The sequence below is a fragment of the Musa acuminata genome, chromosome BXJ2-1 (assembly GCF_036884655.1).
Source record: "Musa acuminata AAA Group cultivar baxijiao chromosome BXJ2-1, Cavendish_Baxijiao_AAA, whole genome shotgun sequence".
Taxonomy (NCBI): Eukaryota; Viridiplantae; Streptophyta; class Magnoliopsida; order Zingiberales; family Musaceae; genus Musa; species Musa acuminata.
Window position 1 is genome coordinate 11,413,407 of NC_088338.1, and position 22,931 is coordinate 11,436,337.

Genomic DNA, 22,931 nt, shown 5'->3' on the forward strand with positions numbered 1-22,931 from the left:
TATAAAATAAGTTTATTTTCTTATCCAAATTAACATGCTAATTATTAAAATTTATTATATATTATCTCTTGTAATTAACTATCTTTAGTATCATAATCCTTATATTTTCAAAAGTTATATCGAGATCCCTATATTGGTGAGACATTTAATCTTGCTTTTTTTTATGTCATCAATTTTATTGATAAAAATATCGTAAAGTTTATCATCGAGCATGTACTGAATTTATCTCACTTCAATTTATCACCGAACACATATGATATTTTTATTAATACAATCGATGACGTGAGAAAAAATAAGATTAAATATTTTACCTTCATAAGTATGGATTCTAATGTAATTTTTGAAAATATAAATATCAGAATGTTAAGAGTAACTAATTGTAAGAAGTAATTAGATCAATTAATTGGTAGGAGATAGGATAGAAAAAAAATTCAAGAGTAAAAATCAACCTTTGAATGCTATAAAGAACTCATGTAAGGTTTTGACCTCAGAGTCTCTCGCTCTTCCCGGGAAAGAAGGTAGGACTCTAATACAAGTCGCCTTCTTCACGCCCACTCTAAAGCCATCGGGTGCATGCAATCCATGAGACCCTCTCCGTCTCCATGTATTCTGCCTTTCCATCAAAATGTTAGGAAGATGTTTCTTCGAGTGCAGTGAGCACCAAACGAATCACAAATGAGATGATGAGTAATAGGTATTCAAAATGCCACGTCGGTCACGTACTGTTTATGTCGTCATCTTCGTCGAAGCTGACGCCCGTCGACGTCGACGGCCAATAATATAAAAGAAGGGAACCCTATTACGATTTCCAATCCAATTTCTAACGCCGACGAAGCTGCGGTGATGCGCTCGGCGTACGCAGACACACCTCCGACCTCGCGTGCAGCTTACGTCCTCACCTCTCCTTGCTTTGGCCGCGGAATTCCGCGGTCACCATCAACTCCACGCAACCTTCGATCGGTAAGCCGCCGGAGCGCCCGGTTTTCTCGCAGTCCTTCCCCATGCTCGCGTCGGATCCTAGTCATCGGATCAGGATGTCAATCCACGTCTATTGAATTCTCTTCCCGTTGCAGGTATCCGTCCGAATCCGCTACCCTGACCCGGTCAAATTCGTCAATCAGCCGGCTCAAATCACTGGGTTCACATCGAACCCGGCTTACTCGACCCCTCATCACTGTTGACGCCCGTCAGATGGAAGGCATCTTTACCGTACGCGTGTCGGCCGAGTAGTGGGGCTTGAGGCGATTACAAAAGGAAGACGCAGCTTCCTCTCGCTCGCTCCCTCTCGCTTCGTTCCATTGTGGCGTCTCGAGGGTGCGCTGCTCGCTCGTTTGTGTTTCTCGCGATCGGTCGGTTTCCTTTTGGTCCAAGAAAGAGGCACTCGTCGGTCTCCTCTTCCTCGTCCCTCGATTGTTCTCGTTGTGTAAGTCTCTGTGTACTTTCGATGTTTTATGTTTATATGTATTGAAGATTAAGCGCATCGTGGATATCCGATGGATGACGCCTAACTTTCTTGGATCGATCCGCGGTTTCCTCATCAGAGGCTTGGGGATGATTGATAGAGTGTGTGTTGTAATTGAGATGCAATATTGATTCTGTTTTCGCTACCTGGTGATGTTTCGTACAATTCTGATTTCGTGTGGATCTTATTAACATGTCATCGAGAAGCGTCAGGATTTGGCTGGAAGAATTCTAGCTTGGATATGTATAGGATTTCTTATACATGTGAAGTGGTACACTTCAATAGATCCTATCTGCTACTAATTTTTCCTTAGATTCAGATTTTAGCACTTATCATTAAAATTGAATTACTATTTAACGCGAAGAATGACAGAAGGATCATGATCAGATTGCATTTTGACACTTTAAATACTATTTGATCAACACACTGTTGACCTTGAGTCGCTGTTATCCCCTACCTTTTCCTTTTTTATTTATTTCGGCTCCTTTTTCCTTCTTTTTTTTTTTGCCTTTTCTTGGTGGAAAGAAGCTAAAAGGAAAGGGGATGGGGACCTTTTAACCACTTGCACTTTTCAAGAACAAGCAACTAAAAATTTTCTGCCGGCTTTCTCTAAACTGCACCGTAAGAGCTCGGCATGTGCTTTTTGATATCTTGTCTTATATTGAATGCTTCTCATCAAAATATTTGTCAATAGACCGATGAATGGCTAACGGAACAAAGGTGAGAACATCATCAATGGCCTGATTTAGGCCCTAATCAGTAGCCTAGTTGACTAACACAATTTCAATTACCTTTTTCAAATAATTCCAAGTGCTAATAATGTTTACTTGTGTTCATGGTCCATGTGGTATTGGCCTTGTTGTGGATGCTATTATATTCAAGTCTCAAAAGTTTCAAGAATACGGACAGGTCATATCCACATATCATAAATGAGCAACTTCACTTTCCTTTTAATCCAAATACATTTCTCATTTTTGTAGCTTAACTTTGGCAATTTTTTCTTGATTTATTAGATCTTTAGTTGTCTCTAAAATCATTTTTCAATAAGTATGATAATAAATGACTATATAGCTTGACATGTTTTGAAATGCAAGTATAATGCTTCAAGGGAAGTTTTGGGATCACTAGTGGATATTTGTTCTCAAAAAATATAAATCATGCAAATCTACGGCCATGAACATTCACAATTTTAAAACTGGAGCAGTTTCCAATTTTAGCGTACTCACAGCTTACACATATTGGGTCTCATATTAGTTGTGGAAAAGCTCAGCAACACTCCAACAAGGTGCATTCTAGCTTACCATATCATTCTTATACTCATTCAACAAATGGTGAACTCTGAGGTCATATAAATTTTGTTTGAACTAAGCTTATAATAGCAAATTTTATCTGAATTTCATTCTTGCTGAGAAGGACCAATTGCTATTTCTTTTTTTTATTTGTTTTTTTTACCAATTGCTATTTCACATTCAACATCATCATCTGCTAAATTTTTTAATTCAAGTGATGAATTCAGTAAGCAGCAAGCATGTCAGAATGTTGAGCGACTTTATTAAGATATATAACAGTGATCCAGTTGCATTCACCCTGTAATGAAGCTTATCCTTATTCCATTTTAAACAGCCATATATTCATGCATTTCTTCATATCTTCTCAATCTATAAATGAAGTATCTTGGTGCTTCTTTTACTCTATGTTCAGTTTAAATTTATTCAATGTGCCTATTCACTTAGCATAATGTGTCATGCAGCGGATGACTTATGCTAATGGTACATTGAGATCTCTTGGTGGCTGACATATTCGAGCTATAATAAACAACTCTAGGAAGGGTAATTCCAGAATTCACTTTGTTGGAACACTGTTATGAGAACATATCTGATGGGTACCTACGAGCAAGACTCTGAGGCTTATCGGTGGGAAGTTGGTCCTTTCCATAATTACCTATTTGCAAACCCTCCATATTTTATTGGCAGCACTGAGCAGGACTCGGTCTTTTATTCCAGTCGTTGTATTAGAGAAGGTACGTCGATGCACACAATGCTACTGTATAAAACAATGAGATAATTGTATACACTTATACTAAGATTTTCTAAAGTTGTTGATGCAGATGCTTCTGGAACTGCACGTGATTTCACGGAAGATCTGTTTGGCCAACATACAAGAGAATACAGTTTTGGTACTACGATAAATATAAGTTTCTGCAGCTAGTTAAAGATTTATTGTTATAGCTTGTATCATGATGTTCATTATTGTAGGGGTTGAGAATGGGCAGGAAGAGGTGTCCAATTTTTGTTCTAGTCCCAGAGAAAACTCTTGTGAGGGGCTGTATTCATTGGATGTAACAGATGAGCATTCTGCTGCAGATGGTGAAGTTGGTAGAAGGCTAAATCAGATGGTTCCCATCCCTGTAAGTTTGTGCTGATCTTCTAAATTCACATCTCATTTCATGTTTCTCAATTTTGATATTTACTTCTTATGGGATAGGACAATGTCTAAACTAATTTGTATGTATTATTTTAATATGAAAGTGCAACATTAATTGTATGTGGTTGTCAATGGTCAAAATAAGCAATGATGTTTGCATATGTACAGAGACTCCTACTTTGTTCAAAGTGCGGTCTTTCTGTTACAAAATAGATGTGGTTATTCAGCATGGCACAAACAGAATTAATAATGATAAGATTTAAAAGCCAAAGATAATATGAAGGAATCCAACTTATATTTAGATATAATACGGCCCTAGGTTTGAGCCAGATAAGCAATAATTTACTTGAAAGTGGACGTAAGTACAAGGCGCAAGCTAGATCAATGGGCTTTATGTGAAGATCCATATATGGGTAGGTTGTGTAAATACTGGACAAAGTATAAAGGTTAGCATAATCAAGGTTTAGACTCATGAACTGCTACAATACCATGATAATGTTTTAGTTAGGTCCACCACTTGTAAGTTGTACCAACAACTTCAGCTGATAGATAAACTCTCAACTCACATTTATTCTTTAATAATTAAAGATCGCTTCAACTCTAGTATATGCTGTGTACTGCATCATTGGCATGCTTCGGTGCACTATCATTGCTTTAGTAGTCTAAGCACAGACTACACTCATACACTCTAAATTTGGCTGATTGCTGAGGTTTGCTATCCATGTGTTATTTTCCTATAGAATAAATTCATTTTACTTGGCTGTGCCATATTTATGTATTTACTATTATATAAGGCCATTGTTGCTTGGTTGCTGCAGCATGTTCCTAGAATTAATGGACAAATTCCTTCTGTTGATGAAGCCACGTCGGATCATCAAAGACTTACAGACAGGTGTGGCCCATTAACTCTTTTAAGTTTTTGTTTAAGACTCTACTTCTAGAAATAAGTCAAAACAAGTCTATTAGTACCAGATCGATGGAATGATGTTGGTACTAGTAGAAATAGAAATAGATAAACCCTGGATAAACAGGTTATTTGCTTTATGGTAGCTGAGGATTGGGTTTATTCCATGAATCTCATGCTATGATTAATAGTTCCTTCCTGTCTCTTCGAAATTTTCAATACAACTTTCCTTACTGTCTCTTCTTTCTTGATAAGAACTTATAATTCTGAACTTATGATGCCAGTGAAGACTTGAAATTAAACTCAAAAGTGTGATTAACCTGTTAATGTTGATATTTACTTGTGCCCTTATGGCCTTATCAAACTCAAAAGTGTGATTAACCTGTGATTTTCTGTAACTGTGGTTATTTGACTAAAAAATTGCTGGTTGGATAGATGTCACTATTATATGTTTTAGTAGCCTACTTTATACTCTTATCAGGAGCAAGCACATAACAACTTAATTTGAACACTCAATTTTTCTAACTACCTTAACATAATTAAAGATAACTTTTGTTCAGGATTTTGAATACCGGTCCATACCGATGTATCGATATGTATCGTTGGTACGTCAAGGCGTACCCTGGCGTACCAATGGTACACTCTAAAACCTTAAAAATACCTCCACTACCATGCTGATCAGTACGCCTCGGTAACAATCAAAATCGCGGTACCGGTCGGTACGCCTCGGTATCGATCAAAGCACTGGTATCGCCCGACAAAGGGTAGTCCGTATATCGATATTCTTTCGGACCGGTACGTACCCCCCATACTGGGTGGTACATATCAAAATTGAGAACCCGACTTTTGTTAATGCCTGTGGCCATATGGTTAGGATTATTTCCATGTTTCTGCATCATGTACTCTCTAAAAGATGTGTAAATTTAATACTCATAGATAGATAGTTTGGACAAGCTTCATTTATTTAATTTTTCTTTTTCACTAGTATATTTGTGTCTATGAAGCATAGTTTCTAATGCAAAATACCAAATATCATATGATAGATATACCTGTGTCAAAAAATCCAGCAATAACATTCTAAAACCTTGCCAATATTTTACATTGTTGAGATTGTGAAATTATGAAACATGATAAAAATGGCTATCGTCCTTATTAATTGAGAAATAATTTAAATTCTAACAACAGATGCTCAAAATATGTAGAAAAGATAATCAAATAATATGATTATATGCTATCTTCTTTATCATCAAACCATATTATTCAAGAAGCAGGAGGTGTACCTAAGAGATATCTACAGAGAACATACCAAGCCTCCTTAAAGAATTGACTTTTGTTAATGATTTAAAAAATCTAATATTTCTAAAAAGTATCTGCATATATTCTAGAAATATTTGATGAATTGAGTTGTCACCCATGTTCACTGCAGTTACGAGTATTTAAAGGCATCCATTTTTATTAAATTTTCCTGGTTAAGTCATCCATCTTCAAGGAGTTACTTTGCAGGTTCTAATCTTTCTCTAAATGGTTGTTCATTGTTTGCATTGCAGGTTGCAGTTGTATGACTTGATTGAGCATAAGGTCCAAGGAGATGGTAACTGTCAGGTTAGTCATGCCAAATTATTCCTTAAATGACATAGTTGTGTTCTGGGGAAACCTGATTCTATATAAGCTTGCCTAATAGTCACACTCGATTGCTAGGGCAGTGCTTTCTCTATTACTGAAACCATTATGCATTTGATTCGTTTCCTTTTTAGTGATCAACCATTTACCTTGCTTTTCTGGAAAGCTGGTTCTCAAAGGTTTGCAGGAGACACTGGTTCTAGTTTTGACTATGAGATTTGGTATCAAGATCAGATTGGATTGACCAGATGAATTGTCAAGTCAGATTTTGGGATGAGATTAAATATGACAACCGCAAATATGTGGGACTAATGGGTTGTCAGAGTTAAAAAGAAAAGGGACATCAGAAATCCAGATTAGCTGATGCAGTTGAATTCTATTTTTTGTAGAGAGATTTTGGGCAATAATTAGGCATTTCACTAGTTACTCATAGTTGGTAAGCTTCCAACTTTGGACAAAGAATTATTTTAAGAAAGCAATAAGGACCTGACCTTGACAGTATAGGTCCAGACTAACCTATCGGCTGTGTTTCAAGAATCTGATCCTAATAATAGCTGGCCCTTACATGAAATGGACATGTTCTATTTCGCAACTATGATTTGATTCTTTAGGGCAGTCATTTCTCTTTTTATCCAAGACCTGACATTAGTACTAGTGCATGTTTCTCCAGTTCCGGGCACTGTCTGATCAATTATATCAAACACCTGAACACCATGAGTTTGTGAGACAGCAAGTTGTTGATCAGGTTGGTTTTTTATTCTCTTAATATTATTCTCAGTATCTTTCTTATGCACTTATCATGTTTTAACTAGCAAAATGTGCTTTTTTGTTTTTCAGCTCAAGTCTCACTCTGAGATCTATGAGGGATATGTTCCAATGCCATATGGTGACTACCTGAATAAGCTTTCGAAGTATGTTTTATTTTTCATAAGATTCTAGGCCCTGATGTTGTTCTAAGCAAACACATCACTGTTTCTGTAGTTTGTTTGATTTACACTGTCATATGCAGGAGCGGCGAGTGGGGTGATCATGTAACATTACAAGCAGCTGCAGATTCAGTATCACACTTCGTTCTTTTACCTTCTTTTATTTTCTGATTTTTTTCCATTCTGATTCTGTTTTCTTGTTTTGACATTTTGGCTTATCTCGATAATAATGACTGTATTATGTTTGCATTATGTTTAATGGTTAAATACTTAAAGTAGAAAATTTTAACTGAGGCCATGTATGCAATGATATGAAGTTTGAATAAGGTGCAAATATCTCTAAAGCTACAGTCTTAGTTTTGTCTTTTTTTTTTTAATCTCAATACATGTCAAAGGTGGACGGCGAAATAGAGATCAAGTTTGTTCAAAGTTAAATTTAGTTTGCTAGGATGTGTCAGTGGGAAATGATTTTGGAACAATATCACTATCTCGAGATTGATGTTTTCAAAAGTGCAAGAAGCTCATGTTTTAGCTTAATATTTTTATGAACTTATGTGGATCTTGTGGAGGATCATAATTTTGCAAGGGTAGTGTTTTTTATTTTATTTTGTCAGTGGATAGATTGATTTCAAATTTTGTCATGGATGAAGTAAAATAGATGCTCATGCTTTTTATAAAGTTTCCTGGGAATGATAAAGAGGAAGGGCAAGGGAGATAAGACCTTTGGTTTGTTCATTGTTTTATCTACTTATTTAATAAATGCTTGCAAAGAAAGTTTTTCATTCAAATTGATGGATATATACTGATATACACTGATCAGCATGTACTATTAATAAAGAAACAATACTTCCTTTCAGTGCCAAGTGTTCTGTCTCTCATCCCTAACACTTTTGAACTTTCTTTCAATATTTCTCCTCCACAAGATCCTCATAATTATCTTTTGCAAGTTCGAATAGAAAAGGTTAACCCGGACAGCCTGGGGATTATTGCTTCAAAATAGCCACTCCCTCCTGAGTTACAGTCAATTACTTCTGTTGTCAAATAATTCTTTATTCCATGCATGTTATGTTTTGAGGAATAACTAGAGCAACCTTTTAATTGCACAAATGCTGAGATCATATGCTTAAATGTTGATGCTGTAGTTTGTTTACTAAGTTGATTCTTCAGCTTATAGTGGAGTCAAGCACTTCTATTTTCATTATTTTTAACAGATTTTTTTGTGTTGTTGTGAATTTTCTGTTCTACAGTATGGAGTTAAAATTTTTGTCATAACATCATTCAAGGATACTTGCTATATCGAGATTCTGCCCAGTGTTCAGAATTCTAACCGAGGTACATCTCAAATTTAGACTTTCCTGTTAAGAATAATTTAGTCTAATTAAATTTACTCACCTTGAATAGTTAAGACCTGGAATCTGTGTATACAACCTCGTTTTTCTGTAACCCATCATACATCCACGCTCATGTTAAGAATGAAACTAAAAATCAGCATGAAAACTAGTGTTCCAATTAGGCTACTTGCTCTTGTGAGTGGTCAAACGTAAGCGCACTGTCATAGACCCTACACATTTCATCTATCTTGATATCCATAAAATACTAATAACTTTTTCATCTGTTTCTGGGCTTGGAGCTATAATCAAAGTCGTATAATTTGTTGCAGTCATTTTCTTGAGCTTTTGGGCTGAGGTGCACTACAACTCAATTTATCCTGAAGGTGGTAAGTACATTATTGTATTCTCCATGTCTCACTGGTAGATCCCCACTTTGCATCGGTTGCAGGACAAATAGAAAACGAATGCGCTTTCCAATCCTTCCAGCAAAAACTTTGTTGTGGTGGTACAATATTGGAACACTTGTTTTTTGGTTAATATTTCCTTTTACTTCGTTCAGATCTTCCTGCCGCAGACACAAAGAAGAAGAAAAAATGGTGGCAGTTTGGAAATAAGCATTAAGGCCATTTGGATTACAGCGTTAATATGATACCGACTTGGATTTGAATATTGGGTCAGACAAATCACAGATTTCATGTTATATTATAATTCTCAGCTTCACAATAGCTTGTAGATGTATGTCTATTCTGATTTTACATGCTACGTTCGTTATCTATTCAATTCCTCTATAGCTTACATGAGCTGTGGCTACGGTTCTCTAATCGAGCTTTGGGCACCAGTACAACAATTTTTCTTAGATTCGACACTAATTTTGGACATGATGATGAAATCCCCTTTGTTCATATCCCACTCTATGCGGTATACTGGATGGAGCATTAGCTCATTAGCTGGTCTCCGAGGATTTGGAATTCCATTACTTCCTCTCCAAATATTGTGTATATTATCTAGTAAATGAAACTTGGATGGTCACACTTTCACTTCTTTTTCGTCTGAATGATGATTGGACAGAAATCTACAATACAAAATCAAGAGAAGTTTCTATGTTTCTTTTAACTTTTTTTTTTTTGTAATATACTTATTTTAACTTATCTGTTCCAAATATGAATTTGGTAAAAAGAATGGCTAAAACTATTTGTTGTGTGTGTCAACTAGAAAGTTCTATCGAAATAATTATTTATTTCAAAGTGAAATAATTAATATATTGGATAAATCGGGACATGATAGATATGACATTTTCAGCTGATCTATGACAACAGAATGAATCCAAGAGGAAAATGTTCTTCACAATATTATTTATTACATAAATATTTCCTTCATCACTCTATGAAATATGAACATTCTAGATATATTTTGGGATATGAAATCTTAATTTCAGCTCTCGTGTTAAACCATGAGATTAATCGTGCAGGTGATGCTTGCGACAAGAATGATTCACCTTGAGAATTATCCTTGTGAAGCATTCAACCTTCTTGAAGACTAGTTTTCAAGATGTGATATAGTGATCAACGATATTATGTCGCTATATATTAAAAAAATAAAATAAAATAAAATAAAATAATTTTGTCTTGCCTTTGAACCTGCGTCTGGGGTCCACTCTGTGTGGAACCCGGCCGAACACACGTAGGGAAGGACGACACGGTCCACCACCGCACTCGCGAACACTCGTCGTGGCGGACATCCGGACGAAAGCCGCGGGGAGAATCGTATCTCCCCGTACGACCCTGACACTCGACGAAATAACGACGCTACCCCTCTCCCCCCACCCACCGTTTTACCGACCCTGAAACTCCTCCCTGCCGTCCTTCGCAGGGTTTCTTGCAGCGGATCCGGAGGAGCAGCAGGAGGAGAGGAACGAGTCGCATGGGAGACATGTGTGGGCTCGAGCGGGGCGATGCGTGGAGGTCGTGACAGGCGGAGGAGGGCATAGCTCGGGCGCGGAGCTTTGGCCATGGCGGACTACCCCAGCCCAATCCTCCTCCCACCCCTTCCTTCCGCCCCTCCTGCAGAAAACCCTAGCCTCCCGCCCGTCCGTTCACCCGCCTCGGATCCCCCCGCGCGAGGGGCGCTCTCCACCCGGCGTGGTCGCGGTCTCGTCGCTGGCTCCAATCTCGTCGATCAGGCCCCGGAGGCCCCTGCATTGCCCTCGTTGTTGAATCTCGCCGCCCGCCTGTTTGCTTCCTCTTTGGATCTTGGGTCTCGGTTTCCGGTTCTTCTTGGGTTTCTTGATTCTTGTTCGGAGGTTATTGGAGATGTCGGAGCGGCCGAAGTTTCTGTACATTGTGGTGGTGGACGACGGCGAGACGGGAGGAGTCAGTGGCGAGAGAGGGAAGGGGATGGCGAGCGAGGATAACAGGAGCTTGTCGTTTCGGTATACGCGGTCGGTGCTACAGAGCACGCTGCAGCTCATGGGCTGCAAGGCACGTCATGCCTTCAAGGTTGGTAGTAGAGGAGCGGGTGGTAGATTTTGATCTCACGCATGCTCCTATTGTCCTCTAAAACCGATCGTAATTAGTCTCTTCAGAAGAACTTTCTTGCTTTTGGTATATCATTGACATCTTGAGATCTGAATGAAACATGTTATTTAATGTTCTTATTTCGTAGATTAGCCGAAGGGTATTTGAAGTGATGAGGGATGAGTCCTCAGTTGATGATTTGCCGTCTGATGCCACAAGCTCAAATGACTGGCGGATTCCATCCAATGCAGAATATGAATCTAATGAAACTGGTGGATTAGACCAGGCAAACATGACTAATGACTTGATTCAAGAGAACGTAGATACGACTTGTGGAATTCCTTTCGAATTGTACAAAAGGCTAACAACTGTTGTTGTTTCACGGGAACGCTTCTTGGACATCGTCTGTGATGCCCTTGCCCTGTACAAATATGTAGGTCGCAATCAAAGAGCTGACTTGCTTCTGGCTTGCAGGTACAGCACCTTCTGTTTCCTTCTAAAATGCTCTGACTGAGTTCTTGTGAACATATGCAAAGGAACTTAAAATGAACTTAAAAGTTTTGCATAGGTTTTGCACAATGTGATGCTATTTACAAAATGTCTTGTTTGATCAAGATGTGGTATTGCCAGAGATTAGAGGCTTTTTTCATGCAAAGCCTGTCGATTGTATTCACCTTCTAATTTCTTGTTGTAATGGATTAATGAAAGAAAACTTCTCAAATGGAATAAAAAGTATCATTGTTGTCCTTGCATGTAAGCACTCTATTTTATAGAACTAGTGTAGCTATGCTAATCATCATATATACAGATAAAAGAAATACAACCGTATGTGTGTGTCTGGTAATCCTATCTGCTCTTTTTATATCTTTATGGATTAATTCTGTTACTTTCCTCTTCCTTTTTCCATCTCTACAATGAACCTTAAATTTGTTAGTTAAGACATAGTATGAATCTACTATCCTGCTTGTCAGACATATTGTCTTTTGACAGAATGAAGTAAATCTTCCTTTTTCATGTAACTTTTGCATTTAGTCATGCATAAACCCCTGCCAGTGTGAAGCCCAAGATATATTTAGAGATTGGAATGTAAATTTTTGCATCTAATCCTTCTCTAATTGAGTGGGTTATTGTTGTTTCACAAAGCATATTAGAGTGCTCCATCTTAAATTTGTTGATTGAGGGGAAGGATAACATGTACTGACACCAAAATTAGGTGATGAGGTTTAGTGCATGATTATTGAAATAGAGAGGATACAGGACATCATATCCCCTTTTTTTGCACGTCTCTTATCGAATAAGTTTCTACATGCGTACTCCTAATCTTGACATTAAGCAGGTTATTAGATAGGTTACTATGGTTGGAAAATTTCAATTTGCCTAACTGTTACCAAGATCCCATGTTTCATACATTTCACTCAATCATTAGTTTCCTGTTGTTTAGGAAATTGTTGAATCTACATGTTTAAGCCTGATGAGTAGCCTGCCATATTCCTCTATGTCTATTATGCAACTTGTCTAGTTGCTTCAGGAGTCGTAGTCATAAATCATCATGATGATGCCTTATTTTTCATTCTAAAGTTGCTTGCTTTTGAAAAAAGCTAATCAATGCTGAACACTTTCTTGATGTGCTTAACTCCTGCATACTATCTATGTGAAGCCATTGTAAAAAAAAATTATAAGCCCAACTAGAATTGTCTGAATAAAACCCTTATTGATTTAAAAGAGGAACCCAAGTTGAAAATTTGTGTTCCATAAGTATACTCTTTGTGGTTAAATCACATCTAGGCATCATCAAGTACAGGGTCCATTAACATTGTTATAAGCAGGCCTTGCAGAGCTAAGATTCATTGTTTCTTTAGTTGTTGCAACGAAATTGCAACAAGTTTTTTTTCTCAGTCTCCTACTTTTATCTGTCGTATTTCATAAATTAATTCCATCATGGTAGATCCTTCAGATTCTATACACCCAGTTTAGAACAATGACACCTCAAGAAAACTATCTGGTTCTTCATAATCTGTAAGGTTCATATATAAGTAATTCAAAGATATCTGAGGCTTATATTTAGTTTATGTAAATCATTTTGGCTTTTAGTTTTGGGGAGAGAACATATAGAACTAGTTAACGTTGGATGATTTCTAAGTATCTATCCTCTGGAACACAACTAGTGGCTGTAAGTTGATTGATGTCTGTTGATTTGATTTACTTGTGAAGAACTTTTTTGCTCATCTGCTTTTGTAGCTTCTTCTTTGTGGTTCCTAACTCTTTTCCTGCATTGTAAATATCTTTTAGAATTCGAGAAAGAAAGGAATCTGTGACAGTTCTCTTGTGTGGCACTAGTGGCTGTGGCAAGTCTACTCTGTCATCCTTGCTGGTACTTCCAGAGAATCCTCTAGCATACACTTTATTTTTCATGTTTTATCTACATTTTGAGATCCATGATTGTTGGATTTACCTTAAGATGAACTGGTACATACATTCGGTTGTCTGATGTTTTTAGTTATACTCATTGAGTTTGATGTTTATGTATTATATTGTAACGAAGAAGAAAAAGAGAGAAAATAGAGCATCGCACAATCAACGAGATGATGTAAGGAGATAATTGTTTTGGAAGCATTGTCAAATGAACTTCCTTCGTCTCCAGACACAAGTTCCTTTCTGGGCAACTGTACTAACTTATGAAATTCAAGTAGAGCTTATCTTTTGTAATGCGATCTACATAGCAGAACCTCTTTATGATATAGTGCCTTAGTTCTTAAAAATTATATATTTATATATTGCTAGTTTTGTTAGATGGATTTTCTATCAGAATCTTTTGTGTCAAATCTACAAGCAGGACCTGTTTATGATATAGTGTCTTGGTGCTTATAATTTATATATACTATTTGTTTAGATGGATTTTCTATCAGATTATGTAAAAGCTAACTTACAACAATAACAACAAGAAGAAGCTCCCGATGATATAGGGTTGGCTACAGGGATCTTTTCCAACAGTTGCATTCTGTGTTAGATAATATCCCTAGTTAAATCATGAGCACCTAAAAATCTTATTGTTTTCATTGTTCTCAATAAAGTTTTTCAAGCTGGTTTTATGCTGACTTCAGTGTCTTAATGCAACCTTCTTTTATCTGGCTTTGAGAACAGAAGCTAATAACATACATGGAGACATGTGAAAGTTGACTTGTCATTTAATATTAACATATATCTGTTTAGTTCAGTTCTCCAACAATACAAGGAAACTGGTCAAATTTTAAATGAGTTCAACATTTCTTTTTGTTGCTTTTCTAGCATGAAAGATTTTAACCTACTTCAAGCCATACCAAAAAGATAAAACTGAGTTGTCCATGTTGAACCTCAACTCCAAAGTTACTAATATTTGTTTGAATCTTTTTCAAATAGTCCACCATGTGCTTATCTTAATATATATCAACATCTGACCAACATAATGCTGGGCAAACTCAATTCAATTTGATAAAGATATTCCCTTTGCATATTTGCAAGCAGGGGGGAAGACTGGGTGTGACAACTGTCATTTCTACTGACTCAATACGCCATATGATGAGGAGCTTCATGGATGAAAAACAAAACCCACTCCTGTGGGCTTCAACTTATCATGCTGGGGAATGCTTAGATCCGGTGGCAGTTGCTAAAGCAAAGGCTAAACGAAAAGAAAAGAAGCTTGCTGTTATTTCGCACACAAAAGTCAAGGAAGAAGCATCTGATGGAGCTTTAAATGAAAAAACTGGTGGCCGATCTCATGAACCCATCCTTGGAACTGAGTTAATTGGTAAAAGACAAATGGCTATCGAGGGCTTTAAAGCACAAAGTGAGATGGTCATAGACAGTCTTGATCGTTTGATCACTGCATGGGAAGATCGAAAAGAATCTGTGGTTGTCGAGGGCGTCCACTTGAGCCTCAATTTTGTGGTGGGTACTCAGGAATCGCGATATTAGATTTCCCTTCTTTTTCTTTCTTAAAATGCAATTTTCCAGTTCAATCTTAGTTGCATCTGCGTTTGGATTTCTCTAAAGGTTTGTCAGACAATTTTCAATGGCCATAGATGTTTTCACTCTGTCACAGACTACAAGTTTTCTGTAAAGTTGATTTCTAACTGATATCTTATGCTGTTTTCATTTGTTAGATGGGGCTCATGAAGAAGCATCCTTCAATAATACCCTTCATGATTTACATAACAAATGAAGACAAACACATGGAAAGATTTTCTGTGCGTGCCAAATACATGACATTGGACCCAGCAAAAAATAAGTATGTAAAATACATACGAAATATCAGAAAAATCCAGGAGTATCTCTGTAACAGGGCTGATAAGCATCTGGTTCCAAAAATAAACAATACAAATGTTGACCGAAGTGTGGCATCTATCCATGCCACAGTTTTTGGTTGTCTACGTAGGCGAGAGGCAGGAGAGCAGTTCTATGACCCAGCTACAAATACAGTTGCCGTGATACTTGAAGAGTACAGAAACCAGCGTGCTGCAAATTCTCTTAGCTCCAAGGGAATGCTTCAGTTGATCCAGAGGAAGGGTTCCTCAAGGCATCTTATGGCACTTCTGAACATAGATGGATCTGTTGCCAAGGCTTGGCCTGTTCCGTTTGTTGATTATACTGGGAAGCCATCGTCTGAAAATTGGAGCGAAAAGTGTGTGGGAAGCCCCATGTATGGCCCCTTACAAATTGGGAAGGCTGAGCCAGTTAACCTTCAGTTTGGAAATTTTGGAATCAGTGCATGGCCACGTGAGACATGTGGTACAAGTCAAACAGGGAGCATCGATGGCTCAAGGGCTGATGGCACTGACACTGGTAGTAGATACGTTTCTTCATGTTGTAGCTCTCCAAAAGCATCAGATGGACCTGCCAAAGAGGTAAATGACTTCAGCTGACATCTTAGTGCATTGCTTGAAATGAGCTGTATCTAGCAGTTGATCATGCGTGTGATGTTGCTAATATTTATGTACTATTTTGATTATTCAAGTGGCATGCTATTTTCCATAACTGCAACTTCCATTCAATCCCCTTTGCATCATGATGTTATTCTTTTTTCTTTAATTTCTATTCTAGATTTCTAGTTCAGCTAAATTTACTGATGATGATGAACTTTGAAGCCTAAATTGAAAATTATTAGGTGCAGTTTACCTTATGAATTCCTCACAGATTTGCTTACTATATAAGTCTGTTCACGGGAATTTTTTCTGGTTTTGGATTATTCTATCAGCATTATGCTTTGGTTTGTACATAATGTTCAACTTCTTTGTATGTTTGTTCATCATCAAATCTAGGACTTCAGAGGGTTGGTCCTCCCTGAATTTCAATTTGACTTTTCTGCTTGCTACAATCTTATCCCCATGAGGAAGAAATTTACTTTCTAGGCTTGTTCAGCAGCACTTGATACTGTTGACTGATTGGCATAAGTTTTCTTGTTCAGGTTAGTGAAATTCAACTTGCATTCCAACATCTTGATGGCAAAATGTCTAACAGAAACATGAGCCCCGCATCCAGTAGTTATCATTATGAGGGAGACTGATGAGGTCACTGCCAGAATACATTTGTTTTGTTTAGTTATTGAGTTAATTAGTGGTGAAATTCAGCAGATGGTGGTCATTGTTTTATTGTTGTCTGAAGACTCTGAACCACTTTTCTGAGTAAACCAATGGATCCACATGCTTCTAATAGATAGATAAAATTCCTGGTCAAATGAAATTTCCTAGCTATCCATCATAAGCCTATCCTTGTTTGAAGCTCGCCATTAACGTTACAGTTACATTTGAGAAAGAAATGCTCTCAATGGATGCGGGAACCTGGTTCACCAAAATATGTATGCAAGATGTAATGTACTCGTTTATAACTGCAATTGTTGGCCTGCGTGATTTCTGCTCTAAAAAAGTCTAATTGTTGGCTTACTTCCTATTACTCGTTCACAACTGACAAAGGCAGTCCACTAGATGTTTATGTTGCATTATTTTTTCCTTTACCATGAGATCAATACATGCTTCATCCTCTTGCATTTCTGATCAATTTCCTCTAATCTTTGTAGCTTAAGGAGGAATTTTTTGTAGCGGGTAGTGACGAAGAAGCTGATGATCCACATGATGGTGATAGTGATGAGGATTTTAGTGATATAGACCACAAGGAGATCCATGAGGAGGTACAAACTGGACCTTTTCTTGGTCTTGTTCGCCTAAGAACTTTTTATTATTTTAAAATTATGACATAGATATTTTGATGGCGTCAACAAGCGGGTCGAGGTAAAGTGCATTAGGCACTATAAGTATCTCTACCAAATTTGACGATTTTCTTTCCATATGGCAAAAGAAAAAAAAAAAAAGTTATACTCGACTGTCTTTATAAAGAACTGATCAGGGCATTTCGGATACTCCATAGAAACAACATTGCGTTAATCATTTTTCTAAGCTAAAGAAGGATGGTGAGTAGCTATCTCCACTTTATGACTGATTTTCAGATTGAAGGCTCGGTGGAGGAAGACTCTACCAAGTCGGATGACGAGTTTGATGACTTGGCCATGCGAGATGGCCTTGATAATTATTATTGGTCCGACGATGATGAGTCAACCAACTTGAAGAAAATAGCAGACAGCAAGATGGCAACAGATGGAGACGGTGTCATGGCAGACAAATACCAGCACAATCTTGAGCTCTTTTTCAAGATGAGTGAGCTGTTTGTCGGACCTCCTTACTCCGATACCCTGCTTCCCCAGAGGAACTCGAGCACTAGTGACATAAGAGTGAGGAGGCGTTCCTTGAGTGACTCCATGTGTTTTGAAAGCGCGATGCAAAGCATTCCTGCGGTAGGACACCAGAGAGCACTGTAATGGCTCAGTAATTTTAGCAGCGGCATCGGCTCCGCTAAAGAATTTGTACTGTCACTTTTTTCCCCTTGTAGTAATTGCCATGGCTCTCCTAGAAGACTGATATCTGTAATCTCTTCTATACGGTTTTTCTAGGTTTTCTTGTGTTTTGCTTTTGCTTTGGCAGTTGTGGGTTGAATGATGATGATGATGATGGAGACCCTAATATATGGATTGAATAATGATGATGATAATGATGGAAATATCTTTGCAGAGCAGAAGATTTTCTACTTCTTTTTGCAGAGGAAGTCTCAAACTTGATACCATGCCATCATTGCTACATTATCAGAGTTAAAATTTTTATTGACAAGTCATGCATAAATCGAAGGTACAAATTAAATTCCCAAGTGATGTGCACGTTCAAGGGAAAGCCACATGACACCTAACCTTTGAACGATACCATTGATAGAGGCCATGCATTGTCCCTCGTACACATTCAAGTGCTTGTGGCTTTCGAAGAAGGGCATCTCGATTCCCTTCTCGTGGTTCCTCCACAAATAACTCCAACCAAACCACGAATTCCCCCCTTGCCTTGTAAGCATGGCAAATCACATGGTTAGCCTCTAAAAATAATGGCTAATCATGTACTTTCTCTGAGTTATAATCGAGCATATGGGCTGTCTCCATGTGCCTATTTGGGATCAATTGTTGTGGTGAGTGTGTCAATTACACTTTGGGAAACAACAAAGGAATATTGCGTTTGTTTCCTCATGTCACGTTCCTCTTAGCACTTCCTGGATGGAATCTCGTGAAACCAGGGGCGAGTTTTTCTGTACGTACATGGTGTGTACATCTATCTGCTACGTATATTTCCTAGATCCAATAAACTTGCAAGATCCGTCATCGTATTTCCTCAACATTTATATATACGATCAGGACATTAAACCAGGGAAGAAGAAGAAGAAGATGATGATGGTATAACGATGGATGCTGGTCCCCCAAACCAAACCTGTTATCGTACGAGGTAGTTGCCCACAATAAAAGCAATGTGTGTGACCCGCTAATGCACCACCGCCACCACAACTGGAGGAGCTGAGACGTTCATTTCACGACGAAGCCCACCAAAACAAGTCCTAACGATTTTTTGCTAGATTAATGAAGAGGGGGATTGGTCGTATGACCTGTATGTGACTGTGTTCATGACATGATATGACACACCAAAGCTCTAAATACGTGGATCATATTGCTCGAAGAAGGCACCGCAGATGAGCAGAGAAGATGCATGTCTTGACAAGTAGAATAACAGTGATCCACAGCGTCCTTCTCCTTCCCTCTCTCTACCCTTCGCCCGTCTCTTTCTATCCTTTGAGATCCCAAGCCATGGTTCGTAAGGTCGAAACGTGTCAGATCTTGCGTGGGAGCTTTATTAGGTCTCAGTAGCGGCAGCAATCACCGTAACACCTCACTCTTCTTCTTCTTCTTCTCTCTCTCTCTCTCTCTCTCTCTCTCTCTCTCTCATGGTGGGGAAAGGGATGAGGTGCATGAGGATCGATCGGGGACTTGCTTCGTTTCGCCTGCCCTATGATTCCGTTGGGTGCTGGGAAAGGATTTGCTGTTGGTATTGCCTCGATACAACTAAAAAGAGTACTACTGCAGGAGACTGCGAGATTCCTCTCGTGGGTCCATAAATCCACCGTCTTTCCAGGCTCGATCCAGCCACCGGTGTCGCTCGGCCTGTGGGTTCGTTCCAACAGTACCTCCCCCCTTGCAGTGCTCCTATCTTCTTATTCCTGTTGCTTGCCATCTCCTCTCCTCCGACTCACTCGCCTCAAGCTCTCTTCTCCCGTTACACTCCGTCTCCGTGGGAACAGAAGTCGGTGTTTGCAGCTGTGGCATCATCAAGATTCACACCGACCGGATGCCCCGCCGTCCTCGTCGTCGATGAGAATCTTGATGATGCTGCATCGGCAAATAAGCGGCTAAACAACACATGCCACCACCATCAAGCCATCATCTCCTCAGAGGTCAAGTTTCTTGCTGCCGCTTTTGTTCTTATAGATGGATTTCCCGACTTCATTTACCTTCCATACCTTTAGTTGATTGTTTGCAGGGTAGTAAGCAAGCCTTTAAGTCTAAGTTATTGTCACTCAAGTAGATAGATCTTTATCAGCTTTCAGATTCCAAGAAGTGATACCAATCAATTATGCTTTCACAAGGTATGGATTCCTTTTCCTTTGAAGGTGGCCACTCGACACACAATTCTCCTGCCCTTGCTTGTAATCTCATGTTCGCTTTATCTTTACCTTTTGTTTGTCCATAGCTAATTAAGCTTTTATACTCTTGAGGACTGTGATTACCATGTCAGATAATATGGTGTTCATTAAGGAAGAATGATGTTTGGTTTTCTTGATAAGGAGTATTTTTCCTTTCCTTTTTCTTCTCCTAAAATGGAAGAAACCCTATTAGTTTATGTTGATGATGGACGAAGAACGTGTCATTAGTTAAAGCTAAGCGACCAGAATCATGACAAGGATTGTGTGTACAAACAATTGCTCCTGACCAAATTAAGGAATCAAAATGGAGAAGAACATCATGCACCACTATACTCAGCTCATTTGTGAGCCTTCTCAAAGAGGTTGATGTTATTTCTTCTTCTCAGAATACACCAACAGATGGTTGTGAGTATGGCCATACGATCATCTTCCTATGTGCCAATATTCCTTCTTCGAAAAACCAGCCAAAGAGCTGAGCTTGACGATTATTCGAAGCATGGAGAAAGCGAAGAACTGCGATATCCGTATCTTCCTCTTTCTTCTCTACGGTTAGGTATTAAACATCTGTGTTTTGAGATGAAGAATGGTAAGCTATCCAATATTACATAGCAAAATGATTATTACAAAAGCTGTCTTAGATGGTTTCAGTCTCTTTTGTACTTTTGTGTTGCAATTTCCTTTCAGTAATACTTTCTTCTATAGTGTTCTTCTTAGACTACCAGCAAATATCTTCTCAACGTCACATTCTGGTTGAGATGGGCGATGTTATGTGACACGGAAGAAAGCAAATGGAGAATCCCCCATTTAGATAGAAAGATGAAGCATCATTCGAAGCACACATGTACAGGAATCATCTGAAGAGGCAAACACCTCGAAAGCTCCAACTCCATGACAGTTCCAGTGACTTCCTCTTCAGCTTTGACGAATGTACTCAAAGAGCTGCTTTTCATCTCAAGAAAGAGAAAAAAGAGGGCACAATTCCATCATCAATCACTCATGCAGGTGGTCCTCGCAGAAGGTACATATTGCTAGTTGTTTCTGAAGTGGACCTATACATGATGATGATGCAGAGATTTGTCTGGTAATTTTATTTGATCTCCTCCTCCATTTTAGCAGACAAAACAATCATGTAGCGTATTAAAGGCTGAACACATGTATACCTCCCTCTTTCCACGATCGAACAGTATACCTCCGTATTTGTAATAGTTGATATAGCTCACAACCAATCTCAGTGAAATATCAAACTATTGGGGTTGATGATTTGTTGTTATTGCTGCTGATGTTAATGTTGTACTATGATGCTCGATCAAAACTATTATGCATTAAAGGCTCGTAGTTGGTCAGCATAGAGGAGATGCTTTACTCGTGCATTTGGTGTGATCGTAGCAAAGATATGAATGCTTTCATGGACAAATTACCATGTGTTTATGCACATTTTATGGCCTAAGGAATGAGGCAAATCTGAAATGGACCAACCTAGAAGAAACTGGGTGAAATACTATCTATAATCCTAGATTTCAAGCTTCAAATCCAACATTTATGCCTGTCAAAAATTGGTACTTATGTCTATGAATTCATACATGCATGCTTCATCGAAGCGACTCAGCTCCTGAACATAAGCATATGCATGAGAACATCTCTACGGCACCCTTTGTATATTGTGATTATAGTTCTCTTTGTGACTCCTGCAAACCATTTCAGACCTCTCGCAAGTGAAATCGAAGCACTACTCCATTAATCTTTTCTCCAAAAGCTCCTTTGAGAGTCTCCAAAGAACAAGATCAGCAAAAAAAATACCCAAGAGAGAACCTAAGAAATCCACAAAAGATTATGAGAAACTGAGAGAATGATGATTTAGTTACACGAACTTTAAAACTAAGATGAGTTCCTCAAATAAGGAAGAAGTATTGGTAGATGAGATGAGAGCGTACATAATCCTTGAAAGAGAGGTCAGTCTTTTATCTCAGCTGTGGGCCTTGCAATCGCTGAGAGTTTTTGAGAGCAAGCAAGGAGGAGTGGATAGGCTCAACCTGCACTGAACCCAATGGGTCATCTTAAACAGATTAAGGCCTTTAACATTGGCTGCAGGTGACTGACCAACAAATGAAACCAGCAGTACGTACGTTAATCTGCTGTCCGTGACTTCTCTACTATGCAGAAGAGGAGATAATAAAGAGGAAGAGAGTAAAAGCAGTAGGTGTGTCAACAATCACACCACAAAAAATCCCATGAAACCTCCCTTGATCTCGGCCCCATCTCATGTTCATCGAGGTTGACCAACCAATGACAGCGAAGCTTGGATGGGTCATGCGCCAGTGATGACTTCCTCAGATCAGATGAACTGATCAACCGACGGGTTCTCTCTGCACCGGTTACTGTTTCCTCTCCTGTCGATTCATGAAAGGAAATAAAACGGAGAGCAGAGTTAGGCCCCGAGTACAACCACGAACGCTACGGCACAATTATCTCAACGCAGTGATCAGATTCTCAGATGTCCCCCTGCTCGTGATCAGGCTTTGCATGTGCATGGGAACGTGGGAGCAGCGACAAGCTTCGCACCGTCATCTGAGCTGATAACGACACCGAAACAAGAGATGGAGACATCGGCGTGGCTGGGATCGATCCGTGCAAGATGAGCTGATGTGGGTTTTAGTCCCC

At 38.7% G+C, this 22,931-nt stretch overlaps 2 protein-coding genes and 1 long non-coding RNA gene across 5 annotated transcripts; all 3 read left to right on the forward strand.

Annotated features, from left to right (window-relative positions):
* The first annotated feature begins 822 nt into the window (after window positions 1-822).
* LOC135598922 (OVARIAN TUMOR DOMAIN-containing deubiquitinating enzyme 9-like) lies at window positions 823-9,464 on the forward strand. Of its 2 annotated transcripts, none has more exons than XM_065093413.1 (13): window positions 823-960; window positions 1,074-1,423; window positions 3,213-3,482; window positions 3,558-3,638; window positions 3,718-3,869; window positions 4,705-4,778; window positions 6,338-6,392; window positions 7,081-7,155; window positions 7,248-7,321; window positions 7,420-7,468; window positions 8,584-8,668; window positions 8,997-9,053; window positions 9,227-9,464. In XM_065093413.1, the coding sequence occupies exons 3-13, from the start codon at window positions 3,326-3,328 to the stop codon at window positions 9,286-9,288; spliced, it is 921 nt and encodes a 306-aa protein (XP_064949485.1). In that variant the 5' UTR covers window positions 823-960; window positions 1,074-1,423; window positions 3,213-3,325; the 3' UTR covers window positions 9,289-9,464. The 2 variants fall into 2 exon arrangements, with proteins under 2 accessions (XP_064949485.1, XP_064949487.1); XM_065093415.1 differs by having other exon boundaries at window positions 3,570-3,638.
* A 775-nt stretch (window positions 9,465-10,239) lies between these two features.
* Window positions 10,240-18,281, forward strand: LOC103997819 (P-loop NTPase domain-containing protein LPA1-like). Its single transcript, XM_065093416.1, has 7 exons — window positions 10,240-11,162; window positions 11,329-11,654; window positions 13,470-13,551; window positions 14,682-15,104; window positions 15,320-16,060; window positions 17,230-17,340; window positions 17,656-18,281. The coding sequence occupies exons 1-7, from the start codon at window positions 10,977-10,979 to the stop codon at window positions 18,022-18,024; spliced, it is 2,238 nt and encodes a 745-aa protein (XP_064949488.1). The 5' UTR covers window positions 10,240-10,976; the 3' UTR covers window positions 18,025-18,281.
* Window positions 18,282-19,084: 803 nt separating this feature from the next.
* LOC135598923 (uncharacterized) lies at window positions 19,085-21,530 on the forward strand. 2 transcript variants are annotated; one of them, XR_010481741.1, is made up of 3 exons: window positions 19,263-20,024; window positions 20,111-20,216; window positions 20,660-21,530. It is a non-coding gene; the product is annotated as an uncharacterized LOC135598923 (long non-coding RNA). The 2 variants fall into 2 exon arrangements; XR_010481740.1 differs by having other exon boundaries at window positions 19,085-20,216.
* The last annotated feature ends 1,401 nt before the right edge of the window (window positions 21,531-22,931 follow it).